Here is a 25,595-nt window from a genome sequence, read left to right on the forward strand (position 1 = left end):
GCTACACTGACATTTGGAAACATCTGTAAAAAAAATAAAAATAATAATATTTGGCAACATTTTTGATAAGCCATTTATCGTTTGAGCAGTTTTTCAAACCAAAAATGCCAAACACTTACTGGTTCCATCTTCTTACATGTGAGGATCTACTGCGTTCCTTTGTCCTATAAACTTAATATTTTGGCGTTTTGGACTGTTGGTCCAACAAAACAAGCTACTTAAATATTTCACTTTCGGTTCTGGGAAAATTAGACAGATTTTTTACTATTTTCTGAAGTTTAATAGACAAAGCGATTAATAGAGAGTAAAGAGTAATCGATAATAAAAATAATCATTAGTTGCAGTAATATAAAGAAATGATATCATATCGCCAAGATTAGTATACTAGTTCTGCTGGTAGACCATCGTCTTGTGATCACCTAGTTGGTGAATTTGTATTAATCAATTAAGCAATCAGTCAGTTTTGTTTTTCTTCTTTGGTCATTTTTAAGGGATTGTTTTATTGTGTTTGTTTGTGATAATACTTTAATCTTGTCTGGGTCTCCCTTGAAAGTACGTAGAGTTTTCATCTTCATAGGATATATAATGGTTAAATAATAAAACTCAGCTGAAACTTTATTTCTTTGTGGAAAAGCAGAATATAAAAACATCAACCTCCGTAGAATAGTATATGTCTCATAGTGCTATTTGTTTATTCAATGTAGTGTGAAAGATATACACTGTATAGATCTCCTTCTCAAGTTTTCTCACAATGGAGGTGAAAATTAGTCATCTGTGCAAGTGGAGTGCATCCAGTTGAGAACAATATGCCAACAATTAATCAGGAAAAGATAGGCTTTCCCATTTTTAGATGGATACTGTTTCCTTTGTCTGGTTTCTCCACAAACGGAGCGATTTGCACAGGAAATGCAATTATAGCAGCCATTGGAATAGACTGCTGCCACTACAACGATGAGTGGTTTGTTTTTTTTCCTGCAACCATTTTCTCAAGTGATTGGGGAAGCGAGTTGTAAATGAATGGGGAGGCACATGAATAGTTCTCCCGAGTACACATGTCACATTTCTATGACCCCTAAGATGATGTAGGCAACTTTTTTTTTTTTGTGCAATTACTAATTCAAATATATATTGCTTTAGTCAGAGAAGTGATTCACAGTTCAGAAAAACTGGGTAACAGTGTTTTGTTGTTGTTGTTGTTGTTGTTGTTGACACTGCAGTTGGAAATGAATAGCTGAAAATCCTTCAGAAAGCTTCTGAATGTTCGGAAGTTTCCCCGAGGTGGCCAGGACCAACTTAACCATGGTTTCATGTAGGCTCCATCAGCCACTCACTATCACAACTACTGGCTATTACTGAAGGCACAAGCCATTCAAGCCACCACAGCAATTTAGATCGAGTGAATGACGACTCTCAAGGCCAGTCCAGTTCAAACACGCACATGAGAAAGATTGAAACTGGCAGCTTGTTTTCAAAAGAATGCTAAAACAACCTTTCAAAACAGATTCACAACAAAGTGCTGAGCAGAGACACATTTGGAAGACAGCATGTGTCTCCATTGTCTCCATTTATTACTTCCTTTTTGGTGATTTATTTATATTATACATTTTGAGACATTGTAGCCTACTGTGTTGTTCAAGGATCAAAAAGCATGATGCAGTGACAGGACATGGCACGTTGCTGCTATTGTTGAGATTGTAACAGCACATCAAAGGTGCAAACAGACTTGCAGGCTGAGAATTTGTAGCCAACATGAGTGTTACAATGGGGACTGCAGGCTGGGATTGCAAATTTATGCCATAGACTTAAGGATGGGTAGGTCCATTAGTTTCTCAATATATTGAGAGATGTAACTGGTTGACAGTAGCTATGGTACTAATGTGGTATATTCTTAAAGCTGCTCTAATCAATATTTTTATATTAACAATGGGTCAGATGACTATGTGTAATGTGAAAGGGGTCACTTATGATGATTAACCCACAGAGAATTGTCACACGACTCTGCAGTTCCCCTCAACTCATCTCAGCACACTGTTTTGGTTTTGCAGCTCATCTCTTTACTGTTTTGGTTCAGTCTTGTGACATCCTCTCAGATGCAGGCAGCTGCTTTCAACGAAAAAGCTCTGAACTCTAAATCCACTTTATACTACTTGCAAAAAAAAAAAGTCATTATGTAGTCAAGCATATTCTACATTTGTAGACTGTGACACATTTTAAATATAAGGCTTTGTGGCATTATTTAGCTGTTACCAAATGGTAAAAATCAGCTTTTTTGGACAATGAAAATCAATATACTAATTGCATGTTTAAAATCAATGCTTGCTGAGTTGTATAGAAAACTAACTTGTTGTGACTGGTTGATGAAGTTAATGGCTGTGTGAACACAAATCAAGTATTAATGTGTTTCAGAAAAGTGAGGACTGGCACACTTCCCTGTGGACTGTGCCAGGTTTTAAGCTCTGCAGGTTTAAGAAAATACAGTGATACATATATTGTCAGCACTTAACTGTAGAAACCGCGCTGCCTGTGCCAAAGTTAGAAACTGTAGCATTTACCTAGGTGTTAAAACAAGCTCTCTGGACAAACAAGGAAGCCAGAGCTGTCCACACATGAATAAATACAACTAAGTGTTTTGTCAGCAGGCTAATTGTCAAAGCAGCTTTTGAGAAGGAGTGTAATTGCTATGTAATCGGAGAGCTGTCAGAAAGAACTGCTAAGCAGTCATCATCTGTATGATGATCTGCCATCTGTAGCAATGTCAGAGAGAGAGAGAGACTTCACAGTGCATCTTCAGTGGGTTCAACTTTGTATGTGTATTTTATAAATCATCATTTAGATGAATGGCAGTCTAGGATATTTGCATCAAATGTGAGTTGATGAATGCCACATATGACTGTGTAGGAGCATATTATGTATGGATAATTTGAATTTTTCTATAATGCAATGATTATGTAATCCTTGAAATATTGGTTACATCCTAATTCCCCTGCAGAGAAAAAGCTTAAAAGAAATTTCTGTCTTTGATCAGATAGAAAGTCAGGAGAAGAGTGGGCAAGGCTGTGAGAGCAGTGAAGGTACTCTGGCAGGAAATCACACAGCTTCTTTTTTTTCTCAAAACCCCAAGCCCCTGAAAATTGCCAACTCTCTTTGCAGAGTAAATCCCCAAAACTCACCTAGGGCAAGGTTGTTCAAATGGTCCCGAATTCCACAGGGTACAGCCCCCTTCAACAACACCCCTACCCACTGTCAGGGCTTCACAGTGAGAAGCTGCTGTCTCTTTTTCAACTAAAGAATACTGCCTTCAACCAGGTGCCGGAGCTGTGCTGAGGTGAATAGAAAACCAGGCGTTGATGAGAATAAATTTATTGATTTGACATATATAAACATCCTACCTGGTCCAAATGGCATGTTTTATCATGGAACCCATCCATTATTCATTTAATATAAAATCAAACAGGGATTTTGTTAGAGGTATCTCTTTTTGTTTTACTGTGTGTGTTTTCTGAGATTCCAACTTTGCAGAGCGGAGGTACGACATTTCTTTCATGTAATTATGTAAAAATAAATACCGTAAGCTGTAATAGAAAATCTGTGGCCTCCTATGAGATATAATTCTTGTGATGTAAACATATTGCAATTTTCCTATTGGTGAAGGGCAAGCCAATCAAACCAAATGGCCTTTCAATTCCATTAGCAGCTGAATCAGTCTCTTAATGGAGAGTAAAATGGCACAAGACCTTTTGCAGTACTTACACACTTACACAATGAATATGAAAAGGCTTTCTCCAAGCTTGCCAAGCTTAGTGAGTTCAAAACGGCTTTTAATTGTGTTCCAACTCAATATTGGAACATTATGCGCAGTACTCAGGGCTTGTCAATGCTTTTATCAAAAAAAGATATTTTCAAAGGAGTGAACATCATAGAATCCTAATAGGCCTAAACATCAGACTATCAAGACGTGGCATCAAAAAGTTCAAGAAAAATGTGGTGTAATGTGAACTTAGCTTGCAGGCAGTGATCGCCTCTGATACAGTTATTTAAAATGGACTAAATTCTATGAATGGACAAGCCCAAAACATTTTAGACATCATTTACTATATCAGAAAAACTGTTTTCTAAGAAAACTGGGGGTATATTTCTGCAATGGAAATTTTTGGTTTTCTAAAACAGTGCAATGCACCTTTCGCTTGTAATGAGTCAATGTTCAGACCACAAACTAGAGTATTAAGAGCAAGATCTACTCCAGAAAGTGTTTCTGTAAAAACACAAAGGGTTCATAAAGCATCATTTGATAGATATTGCAAGCATCATTAAGAAGGGAATTTCAGAAGCTGGCATGCCTTATTAATCACAAAGGTCCTATAAAGCATGTTGCTGATGTAAATGATGACAAGCTGATGTTGAGGAATTATGCAAAGGAGGAATCGTCTTGATCTGATTTCAAAGCAGAACACTGTAAACTACACAGCTGTTTCATCTGCCTTCCCAGTCACTGAGCCTGCACATTAAAGGCCAGCTTAATTCCCTGTGTGTCTTGATGGAAGACAATGCCAAGCTTTCTTAAAGGCTCATTGTTTAGTGTGCTCATTTAAAAAAAAAAAAAAAAAAAACACACACAATCCAACATATGCAAGGCAGTGGATAATCTAATTCAAAGTGCTACAGTGCCAAAAATCCATATTTTAGCATGGTTTGCCCCGGTGGCTTTCAAACCTTCAACTCTGCCAGTGAAGTACACAGAGAATGCACACTGAACCATTGCACTGCTGGTGCTACATTTTGCTCACTGAGTTACATGGAATCACACTGAGGTTAGCACTTATAGGTTTTCATCATAGGGAGACTTTGTCCTGACTGTAAAACTGCTTGTCAGAAATTGGATTCAGACCCACACCTAAAATTGGAGACCAGAAAGCACAGCACCTTACACCACTCAAACATACTGACACCTACTGTGTGCAGGGAAATTGAGTACATAAGAAAACACACGGTGTCATATATTCTTAAGGGTCCATACTTTTCAAGAAATGACCAGCATACAGTCCAGACTTTCAAATTTATTTGAATTGAAACATGAGTTGTATATGAAATGGAGCATGCAATTAAAATATAAAAATTCAGACATTCACACTCGCAAACACTCACTTGATGAGTTGTTGCACAGAGAAATCGTAAACAAGTCTCCTTTTAAAAAAAGCAATTATTGCTCCATTTGATCTTGACCTCGCAAAGATAAAGATTAAGGGGATGAGAACACTCTTTAACTGAAAACAATGTTTGTGTGGATTTTGAGTGATTAATTATGCAGAGTCAAGTCTCAGGTCTAAATACTTAGAAGGGCATAACTTGGTGTTCAGTAATATCTCAAAGATGTAAGTGACCAGTGCAGTTACCCCTCAGACCCCTCAGAAGCCATTTAAGATTAGTTCTCACAGCTGTTGCTTCTTCCTAAGTATGATCTAGGACAATTGCTAAACTTTGGCATATCTGTATGGCACTTATATAATAAGTAAAACAAACAATGTATTTTTGTCATTTGAAAATCTTAAATAAACAGCAGCTTTTCAAGGCTTGTGGATCTTGCATGGTTACCGTCTCCGAAGCACTGCATCTTTAAGCTTCATAGGATAAGGATGAAAATTTTGTTTTGTCCACTTCTTTCAGACTAACATTATCTGTTTTAAAACGTTGTATTCTCACTTGTATTTCACTAATTTATACTTTTGTTTTGCTTTTTTAGCTTCACAGAAAGCCAAAACCGATTGACTGTTTCACTTCATTGCTTTACAGCTAACTCAAGCAGCATTTCAAGTGGAAGACCTTATTTACACCCAAAAGCTTTGAGTGCTTTTTGCTAAGTATCCATACAGTAGGTTTAATTCAGTTCATGGGGTTTTATGTCCACTTAGTTCATTGTGGGGATTATGCAGTCAGATTTGCTGCATGTCAAATCCAATGCCTTTTGGAGGTATTTGGGATTTTGTGTTTTGAGAACATTAATGCTCAGCATGTGCTTTCACCTAAAAAACACGTTTCATTTCGTGTTGCAGTTCAGGCATGCCTTTTTAACACGTTGATTCATCAGAAATTGATTCAAGATTGACCATGAAGTCATGATAGTGAGAGGGTTTGTACTTGTTGAGACTCATCTCTCATGTGTGCTGTGCCGGCACTATTCCCATCAACCATAATGCACCTGCACCACATATATTTATATGGGTTTGAAATTACTGCACAGCATTTTTAAACTCTCAGTGCGAGCAGTGCAGCAGCAGTGAACAGCCTGCAAATTAAACAAGGGCAATCAAGATGTTGACTTGCACTATATGCCAATAGATCAATATGTAGACATGAAGATAAATGGATACCAATTTGTGCAATATCTGTCATGTATCTTTATTTGTAATTCATAATTGGAGGGTGGATTATAAAAAATGTGTTTCCTCAAAACTTTTACTTCTAAAAATAATCCTTTTATGGTCATCAACATTCCACTTACCCCCATGTTAGATCATTTCCTGTTTTTCATTCCTCTGCTTAATTTCCCTTTACCCCCTCATTGACATTGTACTGTTGCACTAGTGTGTGCTGATTATATGAAACATGCTTCTGCTTGAAAGTGAAGTGGAGCTTGTGGCTGCTGTGGGCTCAAACTATGGAATGAGGCCCAGAGGTAAAGTAAAACCAGCCAGTGTTGGTAGATAATCCACATTTCTATTAGCCTACTTAGCACTTTTCTAATAGTGCTCACAGTCTAGCCCAGGAGATGAGTGGGATGTCTTGTGTTCATTATCACTAAGTCATGGCAGCCTTATATTTTTCAAATGCCAATACCGCAATTGATCACAGGTAATTCATGTGTTAGGATTCAGAATTGACTTTGAACAAGGTGGTGTGGGGTGATGAAGGGATCATATTCGACTGGGTTTGATCAAACTCTAATAGGGAATTTAATCAATCTTAGAATGGCCTTCTGCACCAGCACTGTGCACTCTTGTCACTCCTGATTATGTTCCACACTGTTCATCATTCATCTATCTATGTATCTATGTGTCTGTCTGTCTGTCTGACTCTATACAGATGAAACCGATGTTCTAAAAATGTATTCTGTTATTAAAACAATAAATCCATGCAAGTAATCAGTCACAAAAATGACTGGTTCAACCTGCCCCTGCTAAACTTTATCACAGCTGCCACTCTCCCTGCAATTAACTTGTGGAGAAGAGTTTTACTCTCCATAATCATTCTTATTACAATATTCCTTACAGTATATTTCTGATGTAGTTCTCCTTCGAATATGAGAGAAATAATCTTCAACCGTTCCAATACCCTGCATGAACTGTAGCCTGAAGGTTTTTACCTCAAAGCGGTGGAAATTATTTCCTAGCTCTGAATGGCATACATGTTTCCACCTAGCACTGTTGAACCAAGGCTCATCTGCCTGCATTAAACCAACCCCTTGTTCGTTTATGCATAGAGGGGCACAGTGAAAAAACATAAGCACATAGACAAGGACAAAAATGACATGGTCATTAAAGGCTCTTTTCAAAACAATGACTAGTGTCCTTTCAATTAAATTGTTCTGTCTGGAAAGCACAGAGCAGTTTTTGTTCCATGGCTAAGTCCACAAGGTCTTCATGCATGGTTGAGAAAGCAAAGGTTATATCATGCACCAGAACCGACCTCCAGCCTTCATATGCTCTAAATTTAACTCCTTTAGGCTTTATAAAAATTCATGCTGTCAATGCAAAAACAACAGCTCCTAAAAGATGCAACTCGCAGTTTTCTCAATGTACTCCAAGCCTTTGTAAGGCAAGAAAGGTGGTACCCATTTGGGGCTCATTGGAGCAAATCAGAATTGTCAGCACTGTGGGTTTTTACCTTTTAAACAGGGAAGATGGATAGATAATCACCACATGCCATTCTGGGGGCCAATTACACAGCTTTGTGTGAAATTGGAAAACCTGTTCTCTCAGAGCTCTAATGGATGTTCTGGTCATTAGTTATTTGAGAGTCTTCTCTGGCTGTAATCAAACGTGAAACATTGCGTTAAGCGCCCATAAAAGAACAGCTGCCTCTCTAAGTGACCTTCTGTTTAAGAGAACCCAACTGTCAGCCGTGTGGCGTTTTGCGACAATTATTATGTGTGTCGCCATAAAAGCAGCTCTTATTTCCCTTCTTTTTGCAGTGGTTGCATCTCATTTTAATGTCTTGCTCTTGGTTGTATTTACTTTTCTGGGTCTGTTAGGTGGCTGTATGCTGTCATATCTTACACACAAGGTAGATGCACACTCTTATCTGCTGACTCTTAGCAATCCATTCTCTTGACTCTGGGTGTAATTTTAATCAGCAAAACAAATTACTTAAGCTTTTGATTTTGCAACTATTATGAATATACAAACTAATATTCTGATGTCTCTTTCCCTCTGCTTCACTCCAGGTGACCATCTATCTAGTCAGCAAGGCCCACCTCCTCTCCCACCAGCCCCGCCACCACACAAGCAGCATCCGTCCATCACATCCCTGAGTCGCAGCTCACTGGCCAATCAGAGGAGCCCAAGCCCGCCGCCCACAGGCGGCCTGGCGGCCGACTTGCAGAGTACGGCGGAATGCGTCCAGCTGCAGGACAGCTGGGTCCTGGGCAGCAATGTGGCCCTGGAGAGCAGGTGAGTGACCCACAAAGACCTACAACAGAGCTGGGAAATTCAGGTCCAGGTGTTATTATGAAGACATTTTCACTGACTCAGAAAACACAGTGATGTGAAATAAATGAGCAGGGGTCAAGCTGCTGTTTTTAAAAGTTTTTTTTTTTTTTATTTCAGTTTTTGCAACTTTTGAAATGTGTCCCAAGACCTATCCTATATCTGAATTTTATACATTTTACTTTTGAAAATCAAGGAAGGAAACAGTAGCTATAACTATACTTTACTCATTTAATTTGATAGCTTGTTTGCCTCATTTTGGTTATCCCAAAAGGTGGCCTGTCTGTTGAATCCACTGGCTTTTTGATGCATTTTTGAGACTCACAGTCAGGGTTAGCAGTGACTCAGTCGTGACTGAACCAGCAGTGTGTCTTTTGTTGACAAACATGAATTATCAGCTTTATATTAATGGTTACACTTTTGTGGCGCCATCACACCTTATCATTTGTATGACCTGCAAAGGTTTTTAAAGACTGCACCTCATCAAAATAAATTATCATGCCACAAATTGTGCATGGCATAATATTCCCACTGAGTTTGAAAAATATGGTTATTGTTTCTTCTGTGTTGAGAATAATGTTGTCAAGTGTTCATAGGTTTTTTGCTTTTTGTATGCACCCGCGATTAAGGGCTGATTACTAAATTAGATAGGCCTACATTCAGAAGGACGGTGCATGATTAGAGGGAACTATGTGAATGGCAGAGAGCTTGCCAGTTCAAATCAAAGAGGCTATAACTTAACAAGAAACTTGGTAAGCGGATTGTGTGTTATACCAAAATTTGCTGTGCAAGATATTACTTTGTCATAAGAGCTTCTGCCAAGTTTTCCTCCTGAAACATCAGTTACATCTCTCTTAATCAGTGAGCTCAAAATATCCTGGCTAATGAAGTGTGGTACATTGCGCTCTGACTCAGAAATGGCCTAGAGTAGATGATTGCATTCTAGCCTGGCACAGCGTACCCTTTCCGGGGCTTAGATGAATGTAAACTTTGAATTTCTTCTGTGGCAGCATGGAGTAACAACCTCTTATGATCTGACTGAATCAATTGGGATATGTGGTGACAGTTTCACTTTCTGGGGAAGATGCAGTGATTGAATACTAACTGCGCAATGACCTTGAGCTGTCTTAGCTGTATCGACAAAACAATATGTGCACACCTATCATCAGATGAGGCATAAATCACTATCACCACAGTGTACTCTAAATCAAGTGCTTGTCAGTGGGTGGGAACAGAGGGCTGCTGCGAACCAACGGGGCCAAAAGGGAAGACCCAGTTCACCACATAATTGCAGATGTCAAGAAAACCACCAGGTTGGGAAATGTAAACAGAAGCTCCAGAAAGTATTTATTAGGCTGCCTTCAGGGGGCTTTGGGCCAGCAAAGTCCTGGCACAGCACATATGTAGGTGGCCTCAGGTACCGCAGGTGGCTTCAGGTACCGCAGGGAGGTGAATTTCTTTTGAATCCTCAACATCGACATGGATTTTATTTCTTCTGCAGCACAGTAGATGTGGTCACATGCAGACAGTAAATTATTCCGTACAAGGCAGTTGTTGCAATGTTATGATCTTAAATATATTTCCTGTGACATGACCTCCTTGAAAATAAAGCACTCATTTGACAGTATTAGCTGCTTACAGTAATTAGCAGTAATGAATTATGTGTGTGTAACCTCTCATAAAAGTGTTCAAAGCACGAGTGTGCTAATTTGACTCAATATCAACTAGCTTTCACTGTGAATAGCTTCCAGTGTTCTTTTAAATGAGTGAAGTGCTGCACTCAGTACCTACTACTGTAACTACTGCTCATTATTATATGGTGAGTGAATGAAGTCACTGATCTCACTGTGATCATACTGTCAAAGCTGTGTTAAGACACCAAGTTTGATTTCGGCTCATTTACTCCCGCAGTTTAAAAAAAAACAAACGTGTGAATCAGACAAATGAAGCCTTCTTTTACAGCTAAAAAAAATAAAAATGAAACAAACATGAATCCGTATTGCAACGTGGACCCAGCTACAGTATATATTGTGGGGGTAAACACAAATACAGTATGTGACAAAAAGAATAATTAGTCCACGCTTGTCAGTAAAATTGAGCAATTCTGAAGAATAATTTTTAAGTTGTCTCTAATGAACTAAAACATAAACTTGTGTAACACAATGACAGAAATAGGATCGGGAGGATTCCTGATCCCATGGCACACAATAGATCAGGAGTTGTCCAGTGAACTGTTTTCTGTTACCACGAGAAATGCTGGTTTTACACAAACGATAATTCTATTAAATTATTCTACTTCAGCTTTTGTTCTGCTTTACTGTATGCCGACAAAGACCGCTTCGTTTAAAGGGCTCAATTAGTTGGCAACAGAGCAGTGCTTACTGTCCGTTGCTATTCATAAGTGTCGAGGAGACATTCAGATCTTTAAAGTGTGTGGAGTACTTTTAATAAACCCCCCAGGTTTCCCTTACTAACCACTTGGCTTCACTGAAATAGATTTTTGTGATATTTTCAATTAGAAATATTCCATTGAAATTCATTATAAAATGAATTGCCATGTCCCTTAAGAGACCGATGCACATATACGGTAATTATTCTTGAGCAGTACTTAATCCTTTGTTTAAAATAGACTTTACCAGTATGTGTGAAATTAGTATTTTTGACACCTTTATGGCGTGAGCTTTAAGCTCTATAAGTGCTCCACTGGATAAGATACAGGTAGATGTCTGCTCTTACATATGTATGTCCTTTGGAGCCCACTTCAGCGTTTTTTCCCCCCACTTAGATTCAGTGAGATTCAGCTAGAACCATCGTTATGACATTTCAGAATGAATCTTTTGAAGGCCTGCCCAGCCACACGTTGCAGTTATAAATGTACTGTCAATCCCCATTGGATTCATGTGTCAAGGAAGTCCTTTGGTGAAATGAAATTATGTCTCGGCTCTAAAATCATCATGTGGCACAGTATCCCACAGACAGTACATTTTCCTGATGGAAAATGTGTTGGAATTGTTCTCAGGGGCGAAAAAGAATAGCAGAGGTAATCCAAGTAGGATTTGGTTTGTGCACACGTGTGTGTAGTTGTTTGTGTGGGATGCACATGTAAATCATGACTCAGGCAGTCATGCTTCACATCAGAGGAGGAAATTGAACTTTTTTTTGTATACCAGCCACAGTGTCAGGATTGCACCAGGAATGATTAGTCATGTGTAAGATACCAGCCAACTAGCCTTTTGGAATAGAAAGGAGCTTGCAGTGATGGTTGGTAACCTGCCAAGTGGATAGTGGTGTAGACAAAGTGGTAATACTCAAGACGTATTTTTTTCTTTTTCTCGTGTGTTTTCGTTTTCATTTATTTTGCCAACATCTTTAGTGCCAACACATTTCTGTGGTGATTCCAGAGTTCTGCAATATTTTCCTCTTATTTTAGGCTACTGTATAAACTGCTGCTGCTGCTTCTGCTGCTGGCAAAATAAAGTGCATCTGTTTCAGATTATTTTTGCCAGCAAATGTAAAAGCTTTCATGAACAGAGGATGAATAGTGAAGAGTAATGTAAATAGTTATTCGTATTAAGTCATTACACAATATAAATTTAACCTGCAGTAGCTAAAATACACCAGCATATAGCTTGTAGTGGAACATGTCCACACCACAATTGTCCATCAAGATTAAGCCACAGAGTAACTGTCTCAGGCCTAGAGTTAGACTCCAAAAAACATCTTAAATGTATGTACAGAAGAGCTGAGCTCTTCTTATGCCAAACCTAATCAAACTCGTTAAATATAATAAATTCCATGTGCAAACATTCTGAGCACTCTGAGCGAGCGACTCAAGATGGCACCACGCTGATCTCCGTGGGCAGGATGGCACAAAAAAGCTCGCCTGAAATACCATCACACGGGTGCAGAGCTAGCTGTACCAGAATAGCACCTGCTAGCAGGCCCCCTGACGAGAGGGCAGGTGGTGATCTGGGGGAGAGCGACGGCAACAGCAGCGAGTGTGAAAACGAGCCCCTGCGATGCACTCCACATCTGTAGTCTTTTTTCGGTTATGGATTAAAGCGGCCTGATTATTCTAGCTCTCACCTTGAAATGCTAATGCTAACACAGAACAGCGGCTAATAGACAGATTACATGTTCTGAGGGCTTCGATTCGCATTGTTTCTAGTGTGCTCTCTCACCCCTCCAGCTGGAGCTTAGTCGTAGACAAATCCACCCACTCACTATTTAGTCTTTTGTCCTTTGTGAGGATGTTTTCAAATGTCATCCTGATGACAAGCAATGTTGTGAGAGCAGAGGAGACCAGGCTGGCTGCTGCTTTTGTGTAACAGGCTTCTCAATGGGACAGACAGGCGTGCACACAAACACACTGCAATCACACTGACACAGCCATTCATTTGCTCTTTCTCTCTCAGTCTCACAGTCTCTTGATTGTCTCTTTTCCTTCTCTGTCTCTCTCGCTCTCTCTCACTCACAGCACACCACATTGCTATCACTAGGGCTGGCTGGATTAGCATAGTAATGTGTCTTGTTGCATCACACTGGCAGTAATCAATTACAGCTGGTCATCCAGTGTGTATAGCCGCAGACATTTACACTGGTCTGCTGTTTGTTAATCATGTCCAACAGCATTTCATCTTTAGACCCCTTCATTCTGCTCTTTAGAAAAAAGGGGGGAAAAAAGGCCGACATGAAAAACATCAGCACCAGAATAACTTTAAAGTGCAAATTAATGTCCTGCGCAGGAATTTGTCTCGGTTATGCTGGTACACACAGATTCTGACAACTTTCAGTTTCACTCTCTCGTACAAAGCAAAAGGGATTTAAATGACTGAAATATAGCTGACTTTAGTTCTGGTAATTATATGTGCATTCAGATTGTTCAATCAACTAAATTGTGCAAATAAACACTATTTTATGATTTGTTTACATATGTTTTTATTTTAGATATTACATTATGCCCTCTCTAACAGTTTTCAGTGTGCTCTGTAGCACTGTACTAGAGATGTGCCTTTGGTGTTATTAGTTCAGGTGTCTTTGACTTGGAGGCCATGAGAACATTATGTTATCATTTCTTTGCATAAATAGAACCCAGGTAGATTCGAGACCATTATTTACTGGCAAAACTGTCCCCACATCATCTCCACAACTTGCAATAGGTAGTCACCTTCCTCAAATAGAGTACATACAGCTCCCCACAAACACACATACATGAACTCACACGTCCCTTTCTGTCTACCTCATCAGCTTGCATCCACTTACATTTAACTCCCCAGATAGGGGTGTCTATTTGCCTGTGTGTCTGACTACACGTCTGCCGCCTCCGACGTTGTGCAAGTTTTGACCTCAATTCATACCCAACTGGGTTTTACAGAGTCTGCCGCAGCTACAGTACAGATAGTTCTAGATTGAAGAATCTGAACTTCTCCAGGTTGCAGACGACTGGAGCATTGTCATTCCAGCTGTGACACACTGTAACCTTTAAATGGAATCCCTGTCTGTCCATGACCGCTCGTGTCAGTCGGGGCATCGAGGAGCCAGACGATCCAAATCTGACATTTGTTCTTTTTAGTCAAGAATTGATCAGAGGAGGTTTTAGCCCAGAGATATCCTCATAGGAGATAGGAAGTAGCTGAAATATCAGCGGCAGGGCAGAAATATGAGCAATGCATTATGGTGAAGGTTTATGATGTGTCCTTTGTAAAGCAAGTCTGTTAAAACTATTTTACAAATAGTCCAACTAAAAGAATATTATAGTTAATTAAACCATTTCCATTAATTATAATACAGCTTCTCTAAAGCCTGTTGACCCACCAATCCTATCAGATAATCAGGGAAACTCTGTGTCACTACATGGATTTCCGGTCCTTAACTGCTCAGCTTCAGATTATGCACCCAATTAGCCGTTCTCAAGCTCTTTTAGTACAGATTCACAGTCAGGATTAAAAAAGCCTTTACAAAACGTACAAAGTGACTTAACAGATGCCGCACAAATAATTGATGAGCAAACACTGCTTTATCAGTTTATTGGTGTATTTAAATTAGCTGTTACCATGGCAACCTGCTCCTCCTGGGATCTATAGAACACATAAAAGACAGTAAAATGTTGCGTAAGACTTTTAGCAGAAAGTGGGGAATGCAACTGTGCTTCTCCAGCCCTTACTCTCCGAAATTGAACTCTTTCATGATCTTGTACGCACTTGTTTCTTTAAAGTGGCATTTATATAACTATATTTTGTTTTCACTGGTTGTTTTAAACCCGTTGACCTCACCTCTTACACAGTTTAGAAAGTGCTTTTAACTTTTATTTTGGAAACAGCAGTCTAGTTTTTTATTAGTATCATTAATTAGCACAAGTCATGTTTTACAATCAAGCCTTTACTCAACTCCTAAAGTAATCCTGGCGAAGAATTTAAAACTTCGATTTAGCGTTATCTATTATCTGAAAACAAGACTTCTCAATCTACAATATAGTAAATATTGCTTGACAATTTGTTTTAAGTGTATTTTATTATTTATTTTTTTTAATGGACAAATTCCATAGTTCAAGATTGGAAGAGCATTTGCAATGCATGGTCAATCTGTCCAATTTCCCTGGCTGTCCCCATAAGCCTGGAGGCATTTGGGTATTAATCTCTAAGTAGTGGCAAGAGTGGCAACAAGGCTTAATTCATTTACTTAAGAGCTTTTCACGTGGGGTTTAAAAGTTAATAGGACGATCACTCCGTAGTGCATTTGATTAAACCCTCTTAATTACCCCAGGTATAATGGGCTATTAGCAAAGGCCCAGTTGTAAAAGGGCAAGTGGGAGATGATTGTTTTTATGAGGTACTTTTTGTTCACCTTTTCCAATGTCAGGATACTGAATATTAGAATATAACCCAGTTCCTCTTGCAGTATGATACACATTGGAGTTACTGGTATTGCAGCATATACTGTATTGTGGGTTTTTTGTGTTCGGCTATTTGAATTTAATTTGGACTTGCTTTGAGCTATTGAGGGCAGTTTGGTGACAGGAACAAATTGGGGTCTTTTATCCAGCTAAAGAACATTTTGACAAAGATAGACACATGCAGTGAGCCGTAGTAGAGATCAGGCCTTTGACTTTTGGGATGCTGTATTGAACCATCACTCATTTTACAGTTATTTGTACAATACCTTTTCTCCTAATTTTTTTCCCCCCGCTACAGGCATTTTCTTTTTAAAACGGGCACAGGAACGACACCTTTCTTTGGCGCAGCTGCCCCTGGTTACACCATGGCAACGGGAACAGTTTACTCCACACCGGCGCGCCCTTTGCCCAGAAACAGCCTGTCCAGAGGGGCTTTCAAGTTCAAGAAGTCACCTAAACATTGCTCCTGGAAGTGCACCGCCCTGATCGCTGTGGGGATAGCTGTGGTTCTGTCCATCATTCTCTGCTACTGCATAGGTAAGGCTGAGATCAGACTGTATGAGTTTTGAAGTTTGACAGATTTTGATCTAGTTTCATCACATACATACAGAGAATTATCACTGATGATCTGTTCTCAAATCACAAACACAGCCAAATTACAACATTAGAAAAAACAGTGCATGGCAGATTATGGGACATTATTAAGATTATCATATTAATGAGAGCTGCACACCATCTAGTTTTATCTCTTAAATATACACATCTCAAGAGTCAGACTTATATTAAGTCACAATGATTAGGATGTGAGTCTTGACTCTGACTTGACGAACTTGAGACTGGACCCCCTGAAGTCTTGACTTGATACTTAAGACTCGAGAGCAAAAACATTCAAGTCTCGAGTTTTGATTTGAGACTTCGACGAAACCCTATAACAATTAAAAAATAAACAAGACCGCAACAGTCAGTCCTCGCATATTTAATTATTATTTGTTGAAGGGACTTGGTCCCAGCAATAGAAAAAAACTTACATTAAAACAGCATTGAAAGGAAAATATTAAAACCATAAACCATGCCATTTTAATGGTCAATGGTTTGTTTATGAAGAATTATGAGTTGATGACTTGGACTTGTCAAGGAGTGAAAGCTTGATTTGGACGTACCCCAAAAGACGGCTCATGTCTCTTTTTCTTTCTCAATCATAGACACATTCTTATTGTCTCGCTTTTACCCACACATTCTCCCCAACTCTTAATCTGTATAGTTGACCACACTTGAGCCTCATCAGTTCAAGGCCACACACCTTCTAGCCTTTTATCTATAGCTGTCTTTCAAATGTGCAGGCTACACCAGCTCCATGGAAGCAATTAAAAAAGTCCTCTCTTTTCCTCCTCAGGTTGGTCCACTTAGAAAGTTCACTCCCTGATTGTGTCTGGAAGCAGTTCAGGAGGTGAAAATTATCTGTAAACTGCTCACATTACCAGATATTCTAGGCTGAACATCTGTACTGACTGAGAGTTTAGACCAGAACTTTCCCCTTGATTCTCTGGAGGGACAATTCAGGGACAATTCTGCCTAAATACCCGAGCCTGGCATGAGGATATTTACACATCCTACACAACTCTTTATTTAGACATCTTGTGCAAGATAGTTAACACTATCAGATGAAGACAGTATGGAATGTTTACATACAACTGTGCATTTGAAACAAATCAGCCATCTAGCCAGGCAAAATGAACTATACATCAAGGCTTTGGCATAAATATTGCCACTGAATACTTGTTGTTATTGTCTGACGTGGAGGTGCAGCACAAGCTGTCACCTGTGTACGTGAAAACCGGTAGTTTTTGTGCCAGAAGCAACGTATTTCTTTCAATTCTAGGGAGAAAAAACATGACTCTATTATCTTCAGTGCCATTAGACAATCTTTAGACATGTCATTTGGTCAAACGGAACCAATGATAGACAAGCTGCCTAGAGTGAATGAAGCCGGCATGCCTCTTAATCTGTGTGAAGTTTCATCTCTGCTAGGAGTATTTCTATTTCACTGCCTTTTCCTTTTTGCAGAAATTGCAGATGTCCTGATATGATTCAGTAGCATCTGTCTGACTAAGCTCTCAATCAGATATGTAGACATGGCCCCAGTACAGTTTCCAACAAGACATTCCTGTCTGTTTCCTTTTGAGAGAGGGCTGTGCATCATTCCCGCACTTCTGATCCCCAGTTCACAGAACGACAGCCAATTTATGTCCTTAGGGGTTCCTTTGAAAATACAGGCAGGGAGGTTCAAATGGCCAGCACAGATGGCAACGTCAAAATGAAACACAAGTTGAGGAGCTGAACTCTTATAACAAAGGTAGCGGTCCCAAACACTTGAACTTTAAAGAAGACCTTGGTCGACAAAGTCTTTGTTGTGCTACAACCAAAACTCGCTCATTCTGTCAAACAGGAAATGCTTTCATCTTGGTCAGGAAGATAAACTAATACTCATCCTTTCCCCCTCCTTTGGGCATTATTTCCTATGAGAAGGCTTTCGAAGTTTTTTTTACAGCCTGTGTCAAAGCTGACTTCTTGCTAACCTTTAGAATCTTGACCACAGCAATAAACCTGTTACAGATTCATCGCTCCTCATGCCATGCCTTGTCATCCAAGCCCTTAATCTTTACACTGTGCCTTTCTCCCTGAGCGGATATATAAGTATTCATCCAGCTTGGAGGCAGGGGAAATGTGACACAGTTGTATAAGGAGAAATATGGGGTTGTTGGGAAGATCCTATAACCAGTGTTTTATTGGTGAATAGAGAGAGGAGTGCTCTCTTGGAGGAGAGGTCATAAATGCGCTATATCAATATCAATATTCACAATCCCTTTATTATTATTGACTCAACTGTTTTGTTACTTGTTGTCGTTCATGATCTTGTATCATATAATTAGTATGGATATATACATACTTTTTATAACTTAGCTGCTCCTCTGTGTGTAAGAATCAGTTGCTATTTTTATTTGTACTGTGCTCATAACAAATCTGCTCAGTTTACAGAGGGAAAACGTGCGGAAACAGTCTTTTGTTCAGCTGTTGTCACTAACAGTTCTAGCAGATTGGATTCATTTACAACATTTTCATCCCAACAATCACCAACTTGTTTAATTGTAGACCTGTCAGATGTTTGGGAATTGTATTTTTGGCCTGATTCCAGAGTGTGTGCCTGGTGATTCAGCTGTGTGTGTGTGAGTTAAACAGATGCAGCCCTCTGCCACTTGCCTCAGGTGTCTGAGAGTGTTTCCACCACTTCCTCTCTCTTTCATCTGCCGCCAATTCACCTGCCAGGTGCAATGACTCAAATAGCTACAATGTGCACTCATACTTTAATACTTTTCAGTTCGCACAGTCCCATTAGTGCAAAGACAAATACAGGCACACCTGCATCTGTTTTGTTAAAATGGGACTATGCTTGAAGTTTACTGTACCGTTTTGTTTTATATGTAGCTCAGGTTGAGACTAATACACGTCATTTTTGTTTCGAAACAAATAGTTCAGATAAAAAAATAATTTTATTGAATGAATTTGAACAATATCGTGCTACTAATTTGGACCCTGGCTGACCGACAACAGCAGCTCCTGTAATTCAAATGAGGCAAACCTGCTGAGGTGAGGCTTTCCAGTTCCAATTCTGCAAACTAGCCTGATTGGAAGGATTTCAGCAACTGTTATGATAGAGGGAGGCCAGTCAGGACCGAGTCCAGCTTTGATGCTCTGATTGGATGCAGAAACAGCATGTGGATTTTTGGAAATGCACTTGAAATTGAACCGCACAAACAAAAACAATTGCAAACAATATCTTCACTAAACATGTTAGATCAAAATGTTCATAAGGAGAAGATGATATACTTATGTTGTCTGACATTTGCCTTTAAATGGCACACGTGTTTCCTCCGTACCGGAGAATATATTAATTAAAAGTGTCTTTTAAATGAAGCATGATGCTTTGTAAAAGTGCATCTCACAGATTTATAATTTAGGGAGAAACTAATTCCCTGAAACCTTGGAGAGAAAATCAGTTGTGGTTATTCATGTGTTTTTCGTTGAAGGCTGGTTGATTAAAGTGATGGCTCTTTTAAAATTGTTGACATGGTGGGAACTTTTGTTTTTAACAAGGCTGTACCGGTTATCAGAGGAGAGTGGATGATACAGGTGGCTGATGAGTACTGTGTTGGGAAAAAAAGACTGCTTCTGATACTAATAAGAAATTCCATAAATCCCACAGAGACTAACAGAAGGAGACATTGAGCTTGCTTCAATTGCCACAGGACCAAAAAAACAAACCCTGTCTTGGTCGATTTTGTGTTAGAGATGTCATTCCATTTGAGGTTGTTGGAGACACTATCCCAGAAAACAGGAACATCTTAGCCATGCTCTGAGCTATGCTGCTTATTTTCGAGGAGTCCCCTGGGGATGTTTCTGGGGAGATGTGCAAGCAGGTTCCAGCATAAAACAATGTTTATCTCAATAATTTTGAGGCTGTTGAGCTCCAAGTTGTTGTTGGCACACTGTGACTCCAGATGGGCCACCTCTCTGTCTGGTAAATGGACTAATTATTCTTGGTGACGATGGCCATCAGAAGGGCTTCCTTTTTAACAGGAAACGCTCAAGACGTTTTATACTCATTTATGTTTTTTAATGCCATAGGTTGCTTAGCTGAATAATATTATTTTTTCCTGTAAGGAAGAGATACAACACTCACCTGTAGCATAATTAGCATTGTTTTTCAGGTAACAATACCACCAAGAATCATGTGAACAAGATGGGGAATTTGCTGTGAGAGCAGCCAGGAGGATTTTCTGGGGCTCATGTTGCATTTTCCAGTGCAGAGGTGTTTGTGCTTCTGTACACTTAATACCATGTGGATGTCAGAGCACAAACAAACATGTTGTAAACTACAAATTCAACCTCCCATTCACTGACAGTGGAGGTGTTCCACAGGGCAAATTTTGACTTCAAAGATTAGAGGCTAGCTTTTCCAGCTTCTTGCTCAGGAATAGAATTGCTCATGGCCCATAAATATTAATTGAACTGGCCTAGGCTGCAGGAATAACTTATGCAAATTCATAAATTGAGGGCTATTCACCTCAAAGCAATTTGTTGATGAGGTAATTGGGGATTCAGGCCCTGGTGCACTTGGTGGTTCTATGGTGTGTCTGATACACAAGAGCCCATTGCCACACACAATTTCCTTTCTAGTGGAAAGTTGGTGATACTGGGAGGTGGGAGTGCACAGTGTTTAGCTGTGGAGAGTGTCTAGACTTATCATGTTAAATAAACTACAGTCTACAATCAGGAACCAGGAAGCCAGTCGAGATGTTTTTAGACTCTGACTTTCATCCATAGTGCCACCACAAGGCTGACATTTGTAGAGTGAAATATCTTGACAACTACTGGATGAAATGCAGTGAAATTTTCTACAGATATTCATTGTCCCTAGTGGATGAATTCTAATAACTTTGGTGACCCCTTGACTTTTCATCTAGCGCCATCATTGGGTCAAAGTTTCAATTTATAGCCAAATACCTGCAGAACTAATGATGTCTTGATCAGCCTCAGCTGCGTTTTGTGTTTAGTGCTAATTAGCAATTGTTAGCATGCTAACAGGTTAAACTAAGATGGGGAACATGGTAAATATTACCTGCTAAACATCAGCACGTTAGCATTGTCACTATGACAATGTTAGCATACTGATGTTTGTTAGCCTCAGAGATCTGCTAGCATGGCTGTTTTCTTGAAGGACATATGCACATTAAAAATACAATTTTTTTAAAAAGCGTTTTGCACCTTCAGCTATAAGGCAACAACACCTTGTGTTTGAGAGCACTGTCTGTCATTCCATGTCTCCTTTGATAAAGCGTGATGTCCTGTCTTCTGCCAGTCAGCTTAGAGAGAGATTTTTCTCTCAACATTAAAAGGGTTCATTTTCCAAAATACTTCATGCTAATTTTGTAAATACAGGTTTTGTCAAGTAAGAGATTATGCTACATTTTATTCTTTAAGTAATACCTTAACCTGCTTTAATTTCATGCTGTCAATCATTTTGCAAGAGTAGGTGTCACTTTTTTCAGGCAGAGGTTGTTTCACTTTGGGTGAATGCTTTGTGTCCTCAGATGATCCATGCATTGATCCAAGGATTCTGGAGCCTTTCCTCAGTTTAAAGCCACCAACATGTTAGTCTAAGAAATGAACATATTTACAGTAAGCAGTTTGAAAAAGTTGGTATTTAAATGTAGGGGTTTTACAGTTTAACTAGGCCAAGGAGAATGTTCTGGATTCAGTGTTGGGGAGAAATTAGAATATTTTTAGAGAATGTGTCTGGTTCTTGGCAAATTATGTGAAGTTTCAGATTTGTGTTGTACTCAGATTGATCTGAATCTGGTTGAAGATGGAGAAAGATTCAGAACATTTTGAAATCATGATAACAATAACAACAGGAAATCTCATTGATGTAGCAAAAATGTGAAACAAAATCGGAACAAAAGATCTTGCAGGTTTATCACATTGAGTGGCACTGTCAGACTTGTCCATTCAGTGTGTTTAGAAAAGACTTGTCAAAAAAATTATGGACCAGTCAGCATTCATTTATGTTGCTGGTGATGTTGTTGGTTTGTTTCCCCGGCAACTGAAATGGATTCTGACACTGAGGGTGATGCTGGCTGTACTAGGTAACCAAAAATTATCACTGAATGTTAAATATGCATTATTTGATTGGAATTTGAGGCTACGGAGCACCTGTTCATTTGATCTACCAAGGACAGTGCTGTGTGTATCCTGACTAAACTGATGCCAAGTATATTCATCAGCAGGCTTTAAAGAAAACATGCCCAGTTTCTTAACAAAACACAGATTGATACACTGTCCACACTAGTTTTCCATCTCTCTTTTGGTCTCCTTCACTTTTGATATTCTCTCTGGCCCCACACTCACCTCTCAAGTTATTTGTTGCAGTCGATATCCATCTTCCCAGCCAGAGACGAGTGTGGGAGAAAAGTTCCTCTTGCAGATCAAATGGTCGGAAATCAAGATGCTTTCTCAGCATGTTCCCTGACTGGTGACTTTGAAGGAGATGGGCCCTCTCGCTGTGCTCACAGAAGCACCTCAGTTTCCAAAAACAACAAGAACAGTTTGATTGTGTCCAATACTGTGACAATAAAGCAGGTTGGCTGAATGAAAGCCAGAGACAGTTGTGTTATGTAAGAGAACTAGAGGAGTGTTGCAGCATCTTACCCTCTCCCTCCTCCTGCTGTGACTGTCTGGCTCAATAAACTGCCTTACACTTTCTTAAGTCTTTCTGTCTCTTCCTCTATCTTACACTTTCACACACGTACCTGGATTTCCTTGTCCTTCCTGCTTTGTATTATACTTGGAGAGTTTTTTTGCGTCAAAATAGAAATTCTGCTGTCATTGATACAGTAGCTGTTTGTGTGCAGACACTTTGGTACATTAATGAACAACGCTCCCCAAGGAAACAAGCTAGAGCAACAGGGTTCCTAAGTACTGATTGAAATGACTTTGTCTGGACTCTATCTGCACTGTGTTTACACAAACGCCACCCATGGCAGAGTAGCCTCAAAAAACAAAATGTGAACTGAAATGTTGGAAGTTAAACTGTTTTGTGTGTTGTTGTTTTTTTCTGCATTGGAGCCATCCATTGTGCTCTCCCACAGGTCTTTTGTGCTTAAGTGGCTTGATTGTTTTTGTGCGAGTATTTGCTTATTTGTTTATCCATTTCTACAAGCCCACGCAGCTTTTTTGTGTATTTCACAGCAATGCACCTTTTCGGCCTCAATTGGCAGCTCCAAGAGTTGGACAACCAGCCGGCTTTTGAAAACGGAGGAGTTGGGAAGACAGGGCCCACTCAGTCGAGCATAGTGACAGCTCTGGCTGCTGACGGTGAGGAAAAGACTGACATCTGAATAAACCGCTATTTAACATTCAAATAAGCCTTTACAGTATTAATTACAAGATTACAAGATTATTACTGTTTATTCTTTTGTTGGCTTCCCTGTATCTTAGAAATTTATTTTGGTCATGGTTATTGGCATTGCTTTTTAAATATATATTGTGCTATCAGGGTTACATTTTTCTTTTCAGAAATTAAAATAATAAACTCAATAAAGTGATGGCTTGGCAAAAGCAGGGTGTTGACCAGTTGTCTGACAACCTTGGATGAAGAAAATGTGCAAAAACTTGTCAGGAATTAAGAAAATAAGGCTGCCTGTAATGAATACTTTTTTAAATTAAATGCTAATTTAAAAAAAAGTTATTTAAAGCACCAAAATATAAATGATTTAAATCAAGTAAAGGTTCAAATGACATTTAAGAAAGACAAAATGCAACAGCAAACCATTTGGCCTCATGAATGACAAAGTGAAATGTTTGGTGCTCGATGCCCAGTCAGCCTTTAGAGTTTATTGAGATCTTTCAACTTCTGAATATTAATTGACTGATTCCAGACAGCTTTTTTACTGCCTAATCATAATCTCGGACTATTGTGTATTCAGCAACAAGCAGGCAGGCGATCTCAGCTCACCTTTACAGCAAAAGCCACCAAATTAATCTTTAAGCACACTGAGGTATTTAGAATGCATGACCACGAAAGCATTAATTGAGTTGAGTAGGCCAGGCAAAAGCTCAATTGTTTAAACTCGGCTAGATTTAAATCCTCATAAGTACTGCTAATTAAGATAGCATGAGGCAGGTTTTGGACTGTTTAAAGGCAATCAATAGCCGGCTATTATTCTCCCCAGAGGTAAACTTGGCTTCCAGTCTTCACTTTGACTGAAGCTAAAGTGACAGGCAATGGCCTCATTACACACACAACACTGAGGGATGCAAATAATGGAGGTCTGGTGCAATCAGGTACACTCCCAACTACAGTATACACAGGTCCACACACTGAAACACTTCTTGCAAGAAGAGTCACCAGGACCAGAGAAAAGATGGGAGATGCGGCCTGTTAGAGTCTTATAAAAAGCCAATTATATCTGGTCTTTTTTTTTTTGGTGAGCAGTGTATCATGGACCACGGAGAACCATTTCTTTTAATCCTGTCTTGCTTGGTCACCACTCATTTGGAAAAGATATGACTTGATCTTATTGTTAAGTCTCTGCTTGAATAAGATTACACTGGAAAGCAAAAGACAGAATGCAGCATTTACTGAAAGCCAGAGATCAAAGACACAAAAACCAAGATTGTATTTTAGATGTGAGTATGAAGGTTTCAGCTGATGGCATGAAAGGCTCTGTGATGACTGATTTATACCATATTACCTTAACTGTGCTGTTTTGATTCTTTAACACCTTAGATAATCTGGGTGGGGATGCATTTCTGTCTTCTAGGAAGGACTAGCGTGCTTCATCAGGAGAACAACTCCATCGATACCGGACAGGTTGACATAGGGAAGAGGGTGGGTCAGAGCGTCCCACCAGGCGTATTCTGGCGTTCTCAACTGAGCATGGAGCAACCACGCTTCCTTAAGTTCAACATCTCGGTACAGAAGAATGCACTGATTGGAGTTTATGGACGAAAAGGTCTTGCACCGTCTCACACTCAGGTAAAGCCTGTTTATTAGGTTAATTTCTTTCAGAATCAGAATCAGAATCAGAAATACTTTATTGATCCCCGTAGGGAAACTCTTTGTTACAGTAGCTCGTCTTTACGTCAGTGCACACAGGAGAAAGTACTAGAAAAAATAAACACTATAAAACAGGTCAGAAATAAATTAAGTATCCTGTCGGTATAAGTATAAGATAAACTAAGTGTCAAGTACCAAGTGGGTTTACTGGTTGGTGATGAAAGTACAGTTTAAAATACAATGTAACTCCTTATGTAATAAAAAGATTGAGATTAAAGACATTATGAAACTAATATCTTGTTATTCTTTAAAGCACAACTATGTAACTTTTGAAAGAAAAAATAACATCTTTCTCTTACAAATGAAAAGTCGAACTGAAAAGCAATAA

At 39.3% G+C, this 25,595-nt stretch overlaps 1 protein-coding gene across 10 annotated transcripts in view; it reads left to right on the top strand.

Moving 5' to 3' along the window:
- The window catches only part of si:dkey-237h12.3 (teneurin-3), a 164,415-nt gene that overhangs the window by 79,967 nt on the left and 58,853 nt on the right, over positions 1-25,595 (top strand). For all 10 annotated transcript variants that reach the window (XM_044205917.1, XM_044205916.1, XM_044205921.1 and 7 more), the window contains 4 exons: positions 8,438-8,663; positions 15,890-16,128; positions 23,398-23,523; positions 24,972-25,186. In XM_044205917.1, coding sequence (XP_044061852.1) covers positions 8,438-8,663; positions 15,890-16,128; positions 23,398-23,523; positions 24,972-25,186 — 806 coding nt within the window. The remainder of the gene's footprint in view (positions 1-8,437; positions 8,664-15,889; positions 16,129-23,397; positions 23,524-24,971; positions 25,187-25,595) is intronic.

This window comes from Siniperca chuatsi, linkage group LG8 (genome assembly GCF_020085105.1).
Source record: "Siniperca chuatsi isolate FFG_IHB_CAS linkage group LG8, ASM2008510v1, whole genome shotgun sequence".
NCBI classification, from domain to species: Eukaryota; Metazoa; Chordata; class Actinopteri; order Centrarchiformes; family Sinipercidae; genus Siniperca; species Siniperca chuatsi.